Source organism: Sycon ciliatum, chromosome 11 (assembly GCF_964019385.1).
Source record: "Sycon ciliatum chromosome 11, ocSycCili1.1, whole genome shotgun sequence".
Classification (NCBI taxonomy): Eukaryota; Metazoa; Porifera; class Calcarea; order Leucosolenida; family Sycettidae; genus Sycon; species Sycon ciliatum.
Window position 1 is genome coordinate 21,141,862 of NC_088653.1, and position 14,873 is coordinate 21,156,734.

Genomic DNA, 14,873 nt, shown 5'->3' on the forward strand with positions numbered 1-14,873 from the left:
CTAGTCTTGGGGTTATGGACTTTTGGTTTCCGGTGTCATGACTATGCAGGAGATTGGTGACCAGCGTACTACTCTGTCCCCACAGGATACCGCGATTCCGCGGACGCGCAATTTTCCGCGTTATTGGCTGTCATCCGCGTTTTCGAGAGATTTTGCATAAAACCCGCGTTATTCATGGGATTGTACAAGAAAATAGCACATGATGAAAATGTACTACAAAGTCGTGCCGGTGCATGAGTTTGTACGACAAAGTTGTATACTTGCATAAAACTGCATGCTTAAGTTGTACAAATGACAGAGAACTCGTGCATAATGACCGAATTATACCGCATATTTGCCGCATAATTATGCGCTTAATTTTAGGATTTCGTCCGCATTATCCTGTGGGGACAGACTACTTACTTCAAGCACTAGTAGCAAGAGTACATAACCCCCCAGAGTGTGCAACTCCCACATACCCTGCTGTCCCGACAGAATTTCAAGTTGACGTCATTATTTATGACGCAATGCTCCTTGCACCAGTGATTTACAACATGTGTACGGGTGTCAGCGCATCACACGTTTTTCTTTGCGATAATTTGTACAGGATCGATCTGCTTCGGTCAACCACAGGTTCCGGATTCGTCTGGTAATCCGTGTACAGTGCGCATTGCATCATCAAAATGACGTCCACTTGAAATTCTGTCGGGACAGCACCCATAGTGGAGTTGCACACTCTGGGGAGTTATGTACTCTTGGTACGTGTACTATATGTAGACTTACAAGTAGTCTACTTTGAAGTACATGACATGTACTTCAAAGTAGACTACTCGAAGTAAGTCTACATATATCTTACCATTTACGCAAACTGCATACTGGTCCTGCAGGGCCGGCCTAGGGGGGGGGGGGGTGGGTGGCTATGTACTCTAATCTCTTGGCACCACACCATGAGTCATGACGAGTGTGGGTCTCGAGGCCCGCGTCGCTGCCCTGCTGCATGTTCTGAATCCCGGGTCCCTAATCAAGACCCATCACGACACACACATACAAGCAGCCCCCCCCCCCCCCAAACATCCACGCACACACCCGTACACACACAGTGTCACACACATGCAAGCAGCCCCCCCCCCCCCCCCCCAACATCCACTCACACACCCGTACACACACAGTGTCACACACATGCAAGCAGCCACCCCCCCCCCCCCCAAACATCCACTCACACACCCGTACACACACAGTGGCACACACATGCAAGCAGCCCCCCCCCCCCCCAAACACCCCCAAAAAGAAACACCCACCCACACACGTACACAGAGAGTATTTCCGCTAGTTCAATACCGCTAGTCTGTCCGACATGTTACACCATCTCTATGATCTGTCTGTCTCAGTGTCTGTATCTCAACTAGGCATGGCTGCGCAAGTGGCATGCACAATACTTTGAAGTACAGTCGATGCACAGCTTGTAAAGAGATGGAAATATAAAAACTTTGCCAGTGGAATCGGTCACGAGCATAGAAAATCATCAGATGCATATAGCAATGCACTACAGGGGGAAAGCAAGCCGAAGCACCAGTACTAGAGCACGTCCACTGAGATCTATGTACATTTGGTTGCTGTGCGTGCGCGCATGCATCTGGTGCCTCATGCACGCACCAGACTACCACTACTGCTGCTGCTGCTACGCTGGCGCCTGCGCGGATATTGGCCGGGGGTGCATGTTTAGTGGAAGCAGTGCTTTCGTCGCAGATCATCGCCAGCCGGCTCAAGGCGTTCTCATCGGACATCCAGGGGGGTACACACACACCCGGGACGGGGTAGCAACTAGAAAGACTAGAAAGACGGCGTACGCGGTCAGACCAGCACGGGGAAGCCCCGAGAGAGCGTGGCGGCTGCACAGCCGATGATGCAGCAAAAAAACGGGGCGAGGCAACACATGCAATTTTGAGCAGTAGCAGCAGCAGCAGAGCAGAAATACACCTACTTGTAGACACACGACATTCGGATGTTTAAAAACAACCACGACGACGACGGCGACAGTAGCAGCAGCAGCAGCAGCAGCAGCAGCAGCAGATAGACAAGGGTGCAGGTAGAAGCTAGCCAAGCACATGTCACAGGGGGAAAAGGCGCACGGTATAAACAGAAAGTAACAACGCCGAAATGCAGGAAAGGATGAGCGCGGGCAGGGGGCAGGGGGTACTGAACAACAAACAAGACAAAGGAAACAGAATGTAAGAACGAGCCGGACGGGGACGGAACGAACACCGCAGAGCGCAGCAGAAAGGGGCCACATACGCATGATAAAGACGTTGCACAGGGCGTGGCCTGCACACACAAGCGCACTGCAAATCACCACCTTGGAGCACTGCAAACAACAGGAGACTACGACAAACCTAATGACGCAGAGCACCGCTGCTTGCTTGATGAGAGGAGAGCCCGTCCGGTTAAACTCTCGTATGTACACATGCACGTAGACCTACATGCGGCGTACCGTACTGCAATCCGCGCAGAGCTCCGGCAGCGATGCAGCACACGCTGTGTTGCTGATGCCGATGATGCTGCTGTGGACTTAGATGGTCTCGTAACCCGATTTGTCAGCTCGGCCCATCGAGAAGAGGAAGACAACACCATCCTGGATAATACCAACATACATACAGAGAGAGAGAGAGAGAGAGAGAGAGAGAGAGAGAGAGAGAGAGAGAGAGAGAGAGAGAGAGAGAGAGAGAAAGAGATAGAGAGAAAGAGCTATTAAGAGAGGTATCCCGCACAACGTAATCACGCTAGTAAAAAAACGCCCCCCCCCCCCCCCCCGACACAGCCCTACATACACAAACACACATCCCATACTGCAAGCCTATTCAGCCAGTTGTGTTCCTAGATCTACACGCAGCAAACATCACCTGGCTGTTGTCAGTCTAAGAACAACAGTTCTCGTCTAGGCGTTCTGGCTACTGTACAAGCAGAAATATTCGTCTGGAATTTAATTTAGTCTTTTTCGTCCAAGGAGCTTTTGGACTATGCCGGACTAATGTCGATTTGTCCAGCTTTTCAATACACTCTTATGATCCATGGACGAAATTTACAACCGGACGAACTCCTTTTCTTTGGGGTCGGACGAAATTATTGACCGACGAAATTTTCTGCCTGTACAGTATAGTCTTTCTCAGCCTAGGTGTTGCTGACAATAGTGTTCATATTAAAAAAAAATTGTTCGTGACATCTCAATAAACCTTCGTAGCATGACGCTTCAGCTGATTCTGTTTACTGTATAGCAGGAAATTTTCGGACGGAAATATTTTCGGACAAAGCCGAACTTCGACATTTCGTACGGATTTTATCTTCGTACAGTGGTGCATGCTAAATGCACGTGTTTGCTTGCGGTACGCATGTATAGTGTACATAACTTCACAGGAACAAATTTTAGTACGGAATTAATTTTAGTACAAAAGAGGGCGTGGACGAAATCGTCCGAAAATAAATTCCGTCCGAAAATTTCCTGCTATAGAGTATTGGCACCCTAAAACTGTTGTCACCTCGCCGCCTGTTCAAATATTTAAAAATAAGAGAATCTTTCCCTCAAACCAATTGATACGGAACATCTATCCAAGAACGAACTTCCTCGCTATGGCGTGGTTAATGTGGACCAAGAGCGCGGTGTGGAGAGGTGGACAGTTTCAAATTATTTTCAAATGGCCGAGTCCGTCGCAACTTCTGAGTTTCCCTCAAATCAATGAATAATTGAATACCGTCGTAGCGTCTTGTATTAAAGCCGGTCTCATATAGAAGCCTGATTTTCAAGAGACACTGTCGGCACATAAGCCTGATAAGGGGCCGTCTGGGGTTACCGATTGTTTTTACAAAACGAAGTTTTTGTATTTTTCAGCCCCCACCCACTCACCCACCTTTTCTGCAGGTAAAACGAATTCCAATAAAATATTGATGTCAATTTTCGACACCCAGAAGTAACTGGGCATTCTCCATCAGAATTCAATAATTATTTTCAAAACGAAACTCCATCAAACCCACCCACCCACAAGCGAAAACATTTTGTTTTGAAAATATTATTGGTAACCTTGGACGGCCCCTAACGGTATAAAGAAATATTCAATAGTCTGAGGTGAAATATGTAAACGGGAAACGTCTGAAGAATAAATTGACTGTCACCACCAGGACTGGAACCAGGGACCTTCGCTTGCGGCCAGCGATGCTCTAACCACTGAGCTATGGTGTAGCTGTCATCCCAGTAGAGACGGTTCAATATTTTCTTTAGACTTCAAAACTCACGCTTCCTGTGAATCGACACAATCTCTATCCCCACAGAATAACGTGGACAAAAATCCTAAAATTATGCGCATAATTATGCCGGCGAAAACAGGCAAATTCTGCGGCAAGTATGCGGGGTTCTGCAGCAGATATGCAGTATAATGTGGTCACTATGCATGAGTTGTCTGTCGTTGGTACACATTTAGCGTACAGTTCCATGCAAGTAGTATACAATTGTACAAACTCCTGGGCGTGTACGGCATTGCACTGCTGACTACTGTATTACAAAGTGAGAAACTTTCGCAGAGACTAAATTTCGCTATTTTCCCCGACCATCACACATTCGCGAATATAAATCGCCGCAAACTGCTCTGTACAGTGATTATAGGCAGTAGCAGATCCAAATGAAGAGATAAAATTGCCAAGGTTTCTCATCGTGAACCAGCCCAATTCACGAAAACGCAAAAGTTTATCGCTTTACAGCACACACGAGCTACACGCCTGGTGCAGAGTGTAACGCGTGTGTGTGCATGCGCGCGCGCGCGTGTGTGTTTGTGTGTAAACGGCAGTGTTCAGACGAAGACGGCAGATGCCAGCGGCTAGCTAACCTTGATGTAGCCCGGTAGAGCTGTCCAGAACGTGTAGTTTGGAATCATCTCCAAACCTTCCGCTCCACGAGCACCGCGCAAGTACACGGCGCCGCCGACAATGTAAGCTATCAACACAACAAAGAAGCTGTAGCAACAACAACAACAAAACAAATATCTCTTATTGGCGATGATGTCATGAGAATAAAGAATTCAACAAACAACAGCAACACCACCACCACCAACAACAACAACACCAGCAACACCACCACCACCAACAACAACCGTACACCTAGTTTGATCACTGCTAACCATGGAATTTCCGCATCATATTAATAACGTATTCCAAACCCTCCATATGATGTAAACCTCACTAATCATTATCTCTTATTGGCCACAGGCCATCGTGAGAATAAAGATTTGAAACAACAGCAACAGCAACAACAGCAGCCAGTGGCAGCAGCAAGAGCAGTAGCAGCAATAGCATCACCACCAGCAGTAGCAGCAGCAGCAGCAGCAATAGCAGTAATAGCAGTAATAGCAGCAGTAGCAGTTGAGACAGGAGAGAAAATAAGATTTCTTAGTAGGTGCGCACAAACACATCCTCTCTGCGGAGCGTATTGTCCAGAGTATTAAGCCGCACTTTGAGCACTCAAAAATGCACCCAACAAAAGGGGTGGGGGTGGGTGCGGCTTATGCTCCGATGATCAAATAAACGTTGCGAAAAATGGACTGGATCAGAGATGTGCACTTTGTGGAAGGGATGGCGATGCGTGGAAGGGATGGCGATGTGTGGAAGGGATGGCGATGTGTGCGTGTGTGGATGTGTGCCTATCTAACATCATCCTTGAGAGTTTCCTTCAGAACGCATCACCTAACTGGCTTTTGGAAATGGTTTGCCAAGTATTCCCCAGGAAGGGGATGTTTCCACGTCTATTTCTCCAAAAAGCAATCCATAACAAGAATAGGATTTCGGCCAGGTTTTGCCCCCAAAGCAATGAGTTGGAGAAAAACCATGAAAATACGGGCCGTTCACTCCACTTGCAGAACAGTACATTGTGGGGTTCAAACCCCGGTTTAGGTACCTTTTTTTGGACCCTTTTTCAAGTTTCAAATCTCGCGGCACTGCACCGCGTACGGTAAAATCATGAAAATCACGAAACACGGAAGCTCGCCAGAGCCAGCGCTCATCTTTTTTCTGAATGGACTGTACCCTTGCCGCGCTTCAACATTCGACATGTCCTCTCCGAGGAGTCCATATCGATCCGAGGAAGAACGTTTGTTGTACATGTACGTGCTGACGTCAGTGAGTTGTCATTTTTTCATGCTTTCGCGCGGAATATTTCTTCGAGTTCACAGCGAGTTTTTCCAGGCAGCCCATACGGTAAGGCGGCAAGCTCCCCGGGCGATCGCCAGGATTGCTAATCTTTTTGGAACGGACTGTAGACGCTGGGATCCAGTGCAGCTTACATGATGGTGAGAACGCTTCCGACGCTCAACTTGTGTCCACTGGAATGGGGTGGAGGAGCGGGCGGAGAGGGTTTGGCTGGACATGCGTACTTGCTGGTCAAGGCAAGAGCCTGGAAAGAACAGCAGCATGTAAACGTGCAGACAAACAAACAAACACACAAACAAACACATTGTTATCTCTTCGGTAAGTACCAGCTCACACTGCTCAGCATATTGATAGCCCCATTGTGCCCAGCCTGCATGATAAACTCTTCAATAGCATCGTTACTATTTCAGCAATCAGCTAAATTTTGATTTCCTTTCATCCGACCCCCGTGCCTGTATTTCTTCTCTTATGACTAATTGGCCACAGGCCATCGTGAGACTGATAAAAGAGTTCACACAGCCAGGCACAAACACACACACACACATATATATATATACACATACATGCACACACACACCTCAGACCTGCCCATCGCGGAAGCGATGATAGCGAACAGCTATGTTGGACATAGCAACTACACACACACACACACACACACACACACACACACACACACACACACACACACACACACACACACACACACACACACACACACACACATATACACACACACACGCACACACACACACCACTTACTCATCATGTCGCAGTAAGTGGGCGAGGACAAGGTGCAGAAAAAGGATTGACACACAGACACACAGCCAGGCACAAGACCAGGCACACACGCACGCACGCACACATATACGCACACATATACACACACACACAGACACACACACAGATACACACACACAGATACACACACACTGCGAACATCAGCAGCTACATGCAAGACAGGAGTAACAGAAACACTTACGTAAGTCAAGTCACTTTCAGCAATGATTTTGAATTCGCCTTCCACTAGGGGATCACACATCAGCATGGCACGGGTTTGGCGAGTACTGAAGGAGCACATGACAATGGGAAGAAATATGCATGCACACATCAATACAATACATCCATACACCAATACACACACACATCAACACAATACACCCATACACCAATACACACACACAACAATACATCAATACACACATACACCAATACACACACACATCAACACAATACACCCATACACCAATACACACACACACACACACACACACACAACAATACACCAATACACACACACACACACACACAATACACCCATACACCAATACACACACACACACATCAACACAATACACCCATACACCAATACACACACACACACACACACAACAATACACCAATACACACACATCAACACAATACACCCATACACCAATACACACACACATCAACACAATACACCCATACACCAATACACACACACACAACAACACACACACACACATCCGCGAGCACACGCACACACCAATACACGCACCCACTCACGCACAGACCCACCCACCAATACACCCACACACCAATACAAACACGTTTGGTGAGCACAGAAGGAGCACATGCCAATGGAAGAAACACCCACGCACACACCCACGCACACACACACACACCAATACACGCATACATCAATACACGCGCACACACCAATACAAACACGTTTGGCGAGCACTGAAGAAGCACAGCCTCAGCTGCACAGGACAATGGAACGAACATGCACATACGCACACACCAATAGACACGCACATGCGCACACACACCCTCACACCAATAGACACGCACAAGCGCACACACGCGCACACACCCTCACACCAATAGACACGCACACGCGCACACCCTCACACCAATACACGCACACACCAATAGACAAGCGTGCGAACGGGCACGTACTAGTATACAGCGTTTCTCAGAGGCGAGCCCGGGCAGATAGTACTGGTGTTAATCAGGGCTTGAGGTTACTGTACTGTGTACACTCAACAAGCTTCAGACTTACCCTACCGGCTGGGTCGCTTTCTCTCCCTCGCCATATCGCACATGCCAATAACCTGAGGAGAACTCGAAACTAGAGTTTGTTTGACGTCCTGTAGATCTCCAAATACCACGATCATTTTGACAAACCTGAAGACATGCCACACACACCATGTACACACACACACGCGCGCACACACACACACACTTCTATTGGTGCTGTCTTTGTAGCCGTTGCATGCAGCACGAGAAGGTAGTCACTCTCAAGTCACGCATAACACGCCTTCTACAGCACTGGCCAAAGAAATCCAACCTCATGAATAAAATAGCGCCGGGCTCTACGCAGCCTTAGCACCACTGTACAAGTAGAAATTTTCGTTTACGAAATCTTTCGGTACATCACTCCACCAGCAGTAAACACACGCCGGTGGCCAAAAAGTTAGTCTGCCATGGCCTGCTCAAGCAGTAGGTAGGTTAGCGACTACAAACACAGTGCAAGGAGGGACGGGATACTTCTCACTTAGAAACAGAGCAAAGTCCTACACTGTCATGCATGGGCGACGGACACGCGCGCGTGCGACGGGATTTGATCAGCGTGATATGCATCGCGACAAAAACAGACGGCACACGAACTGAACGTGTGTAAGTCCTACGTAACAGCCAGAGTGTGGATGTGTTTCGTTTCTGGTTGCATAGGATTTGCTACCTTTGCTTTCTTTGGTGAATACCGTAATTCCGCACATATAAGCTCACGGGCCTATATCCGGATATAAGCCCATGGGCCTATATCCGGATATAAGCTCACCTCTGTTTATAAGCCCATGGGCTAATAAACAGACACAAATGCAACTCACGTGTCAAGTAGAATTTTTCACAAAATGGACTCTTCCTACCATGGTACAGCAGGTCAGTGCAGTTTACCAGTAGAGTATGGTAGACTGACCATGAGCACGGACTTGTACTTTTTCGTGAACCTTCAAAATTCGAATATCGGCCCATGGGCTAAAAAACGAACATGTTTTACTGGATATTTTATCCCCTGACTGCATTATTTCACATAAAAGCCCACATAAGCCAATGGGCTTATATGGGCATGGGCTAATATGGGCGGAATTACGGGCTGACAGCCTCTGACTATTGTTGTCACGATGTACAGTGCTGGCCAGAGAAATCCAACCCCATGAATAAAGTAGCGCCGTGTTCGAGTGCACAGACCAGTATGTGTAGTGCTAGGGCTGCGTAGTGCACAGACCAGTGTGTGTAGTGCTAGGGCTGCGTAGTGCACAGACCAGTGTGTGTAGTGCTAGGGCTGCGTAGTGCACAGACCAGTGGGTGTAGTGCTAGGGCTGCGTAGTGCACAGACCAGTGTGTGTAGTGCTAGGGCTGCGTAGTGCACAGACCAGTGGGTGTAGTGCTAGGGCTGCGTAGTGCACAGACCAGTATGTGTAGTGCTAGGGCTGCGTAGTGCACAGACCAGTGGGTGTAGTGCTAGGGCTGCGTAGTGCACAGACCAGTATGTGTAGTGCTAGGGCTGCGTAGTGCACAGACCAGTGGGTGTAGTGCTAGAGCTGCGTAGTGCACAGACCAGTATGTGTAGTGCTAGGGCTGCATAGTGCACATACCAGACAGACAGTTACTTAACAGTAAATTGATGAGAAAAGGGACCAAATGGCTGTCAGCTGACAGTTGAGTAAAACGCGTTTGAAAGTGGGCACTTGAAAAATCGCTGATTTTCGACTGCATTCGCTTGGATTTGGAATAACTTTAGAAGGGTTTTGTGTAATTCAATGCGGTAAAAACGAGTGCAGAGCTGCTTTGCTGGCCTTTCTGTACGTATTTGGATCGTCACAATCGGCCCACGCATGCCAGAGAACGGTGTACGTGACATGCAGGCTACGCGTCCACGAGCTGCCGTTGCAAAGAGAAAATCTTTGAACATCACTTCAGATGCTTCTTTCTCGTTCTGCTTAGAAATTTGTTTGCAAACATGTCGATCCCAACATTTACCGTTGATGCGAGTCTCAGGGAAGCTTTGACAGAGCTAGATAGAGAGTTTTTGGGCATCGAAGTGGAGATTGCCGAGTCAAGTGATGATTCTGACAGGGAGTTGTCGTTGGAGTTGTCAGAACTATCCTCTTCCTCTGCTGAAGACGGCGATGATCGGGAAGACCACTTTTTGGACGAGTCACTCGATGTGGATGCAGTTGCAGCATCATACCTCGGCGAAGAGTCAGCGCAGGCTGCAGAACCAGCGCAGGCTGCAGAACCAGCGCTTGCTGAGGCGGCAGCTGCGGAAGAAATAACTGTGAACTGCGGGTGCAGCAAAAAGTGCTTGGACAAGTTTGATGCAGAAGATGTTCGACTGCTGCAGCTCAACATCGCAGAAATGGAGAAAGGGGAGAAGGAGGTGGTGATTTTGGGCCTTCTAAAGTCATCCAAGTACTCTACTGACACCACGACTCACGGGAAAAAGAGAAAGAAGCAATGGCATCGGTATACTTACCAAGGCGAAGAGGTTTGCGCCGGTGGATTTCGATTGCTGTACAACATCGGATCGAAGCAACTAAAAAATCTGAAAAAACACTTGGAGGAGAATGGGCTGGTGCCACGGACCCATGGCAATGTCGGCAGGAAGCCTAAACATGCTTTGTCGTACGATACTGTGTCTGCCGTTGTGCAATTTCTAAAAACTTACACTGAGCGCTTCGGCATACCACAGCCAGCACCGACTCGAGGGCGAGCTGGAGCACCGCCAACTTATCTGCCAGCGTCATCAACGGTTACATCCATCCACAAGTGCTATGTGACCTCATTAGAGGAATCAGGCATCAGGGCTGTGGGCTACCACACATTTCGGTCCGTTTGGCTTGACTGCGGTCCGTTTGGCTTGACTTATCGACTGCTTGTCGATAAGTCCTCAAAGTTTTGTATGATCCTGTTCTTCGTATGGCTGCAAAATATCTGAAAAGACACTTAGAAGATTGATCGTAGCTTTGTCAAAAATTGAGATAATTCAGCTCTGTTTTTTGCATCGTTTTCTGCATGAAACCAGCTTTCTTCTGATGTTTAGAGCTCGGTTTGAGTAAAAAAAGCCATTTGGTCCCTTTTCTCATCACAGGGCTCCGCTGAGTGAGTGAGTGTGTGTAGTGCTAGGGCTGCGTAGTGCACAGACCAGTATGTGTAGTGCTAGGGCTGCGTAGTGCACAGACCAGTGGGTGTAGTGCTAGGGCTGCGTAGTGCACAGACCAGTATGTGTAGTGCTAGGGCTGCGCGATTATATTCATGAGGTGTTGGATTTCTTTGGCCAGCCCTGTATGCTTTGGCATGCATACCTCAGAGTTGGTAACCGCCCAGGAGACAGAAAGTAGAGTTAGGAGAATGAAAACGAGAAGAAAGATGCTTGCGGGCAAAATCGTGGGGAATGAAACTCCCCCTCCCCTCCCCAAACACACATACGACTCGTACGCACAGACCGTATTATCTCTAATATAAGCACGGTCCTTTATTTTTCAATGTACCTCCGCCCCGTGCTATTACTGTAGACGTTCCTTTATTGGAGACTGTTCCATTATTATTTCAATCTCATTTCAGAGGTTGGTGCACCGCGCGCAATCGCACGACTGATCATGATGATAATATGTACAATCATGTACTTGCAATGATTATGTGCGTACATATACTACCGTACGGTGTCCTTTATTGGAGGCCCGGGCCGCGGGTGGTTTTCAGAGCACTTCACACTGAGCACTTCACAGTGTGCTTATAATGGAGGCTGAGCACTTTATTTTTTGAATGCCGCCCCAAGGTGTTCTATTATTGGAGACGTGCTATTATTGGAGACTGTGCTTATATTAGAGATAGTACGGTACACAGAAACACAAACATACACATGCAGACACACTGACAGACAAACAGACAGACACACACACACACACGCACATACATGTACACACACATGCTTACAGCAGCGGCCTCGGCCGTAGTGCAAGATCCGGTGGCTGGAGGCAGATTCAGTGCATCGCACAGTTTCCATTCATACTGGTACTGGTTGTTCGTGTCATTCGCTTTCCTGTAAACAAAAAACATACACACACACACACACACACACCACACACACACACACACACATACACACACACACACACACACACACACAGACACACACATATTTTGTACACACACACACATACACACACACACATTTTGTACACATACACATACATGTACACACACACACACACGCACACATATACATACATACACACACACACACACACATATGTACACACACACACACATTGGTTAACCAGAGTGGATCTGATATAGACTAGAAGAGGCTTCACTAGCACCAGTGCGCAGGCCACGGTCACACCAAGCTTGACTCAGCCATTCAGCCGAAAATAGGCACCCGTGCACGTGACCGTAACCATGGACACGGCTGAAGAAGGCGTGGCGCACGCGCGAGATTTCCAGCCGCAGCCGACTCTCAGCTGTTCCCGAGATGGCTGAATGCAGCCACAGCTTGCGGAAGTGACTACAAGGCAAAGGGTGCGTGCGCACCATCACAAAAAAAACCAGCAAACTAAATACTGAACTGAGATAGAGATTTTAAAATGTTCTCGTTCTTGCGTCCGTGCTCTGGTTTCGATGCACGTGCGCAGAGGCAGGAAGATCAACGTACAGTCAACTTTGCGTATAACGGCACTCGGCGGAGCATCAGAAAAGTGTCGTTATTCGCGAATTGTCGTTATATCCGCAGTCGTTATTACTTATTAGCGAGGTCTGACGGTACATGCAATCTGGTACTACTGTGCACATGGGTGTTTGTATGTCCTGTGGCTGTGGACCATGGCTTACAGGAGCACAAGAGTTGCACCTCCCCCCCCCCCCCCCCGTCCCCCAAACAAATTGTGACCTAGGTTTATCATACACAAAGTATGAAAGGCTAGGGTATCACCGGACCAATCCAAAACTGCTTCCGCTGGTCCTGACATATGCGGTCGTGCAGCCCCCCTCCCCCCCCCCCCCCCTCTAAAAGGGAGACCAGCTATGCCCCTTAGTTGTACTTGGTGCATTACCGCACGCAACGCTTGTCGGATCACAACTATAATCGGACAGATGTTATTACTCCAGGAGATTCGTGTGGTACTGATCTGTCATATTTTTGCTACCCAAAGCCCATGCTTCGGACCAATATACTAATATGCGATAAACATGGCTTGTAATAGGGATTCCAGAATCTGGCCGACTGGGTTCGAGGACTTTCTCCACGCGCTACACACAAAAGTTTGGTCGCGCGATGACGGCTCATTCTAGGTCAGTGCGCTGGGATATCGTAAGTTTCGGAGGATTTTTGAAGTCACCAGTGGCTTCCTGAGGTTTTCAGCTGTCCAATGTGGGGTTTTTGGTCGCCGTGCGGCGAAATTAGGCCATTGCGATCAGTCAAAGAAGAAATTGAAGGCGATTTTCAAGTTTAAAATGGCATCTTAGGGGATTCTTAAACCGATTTTCAGCTTCAGCACCCAAAAACCTTTCGGAATCACCCATGCCGGTGTTTTTCTCAAGAAGGTAGAGCAGCGCAACAAAATTTGAGTGCGCCGAGTAGGACTAAAAGCACCTCCGACATGGCGATTTTTTCAAGTGCGAGGAAGAAGAGTAGATCTACACTAGAAACTAGGTGTTACCCCCAGCGCAGTCAGCTGATCGCGAGTATCAAGCAGCACGAAGACCAGGATTGCGCTGTGCCTAGTGAGCACGACGTAGTACACGGTTCTGTACTATCTCCTGTTTGCGAGGAACAAGGAGAACAGGTGGCGGCTTGGATTTACGACTCTTGTCACACTGTGCTAGCGGAGAACAGTGAGCTGCCGTCATTACCGATTGAACTTGTTGGTGTCGGAGCTGATGCAGTATCCCTCACCATGATCAGCCTGATCCCAGCTCCCATCGACAGCGTCTTCTGGATTTGGTTCGCAACTTGAATTGCAAGCTCTAGGGAAGACGGCAGCGGCAACATCAACATTGGCGTGTTGGTGACTTGCAGTCCGTGTCGGCAATGGCCAAAGCCGTGCTGGTGACTTGACGTCCTTGTAGGCCAAAGCCGTGTGAAGGAGAGGGGTAGGTTCGCCAAATCAAAGCGTGCATATGCCATCCGCTCAAGGCAAGGATAAGAGGCCGGCTGTGAACCAAATTTCATCTGATTCGTGTGAAAATGTATGTAGCTAGGTGGTCGCTATTCCGTAGTTTGACCATGTTTTGAGCTGATTTCCCATTTGATCGCCAGAGAAAAATACACCCATTTCGCCGTAGAAAAATGGCTATAACTTTCGAATGCCTGGACCGATTTTGATAAAATTGGTACAGGTCTGCTCTCGATATAACAACTCTCACTTGTACATAAACCTCGCTAGTAAGTAAAAAAATCAAATCCCGCGCCGAAACAGCATCACTCCCATACAAATTTTGTTCTACACAACATAATCCTACATAACATAAACCTCGACATAACACGCTACGGCGCGGTCCCCGACGTGCGCACTCTCGATACAACATAAATTCACGTGCACGGTACGATCAAGCGGTAGCCAGGTAGCTGTAGCTAGCTAGGCAGTTTAGTCATACATAACGTAAACCTCGGCATAACGCACCCTGTGGCGCGGTCCCCGACGTGCGCACTCTCGATACAACGTAGA

At 48.2% G+C, this 14,873-nt stretch overlaps 1 protein-coding gene across 1 annotated transcript in view; it reads right to left on the reverse strand.

Moving 5' to 3' along the window:
• Window positions 1-1,340: 1,340 nt before the first annotated feature.
• Window positions 1,341-14,873, reverse strand: part of LOC135827498 (cation-dependent mannose-6-phosphate receptor-like) — a 14,723-nt gene continuing 1,190 nt past the window's right edge. Inside the window, exons 2-7 of the mRNA XM_065339988.1 lie at window positions 12,145-12,250; window positions 8,207-8,331; window positions 7,142-7,226; window positions 6,297-6,406; window positions 4,848-4,974; window positions 1,341-2,608 (exon numbers count right to left, since the gene is read on the reverse strand). Of these exons, the coding sequence (XP_065196060.1) occupies window positions 2,546-2,608; window positions 4,848-4,974; window positions 6,297-6,406; window positions 7,142-7,226; window positions 8,207-8,331; window positions 12,145-12,250 (616 nt within the window). The 3' untranslated portion in view covers window positions 1,341-2,545. The remainder of the gene's footprint in view (window positions 2,609-4,847; window positions 4,975-6,296; window positions 6,407-7,141; window positions 7,227-8,206; window positions 8,332-12,144; window positions 12,251-14,873) is intronic.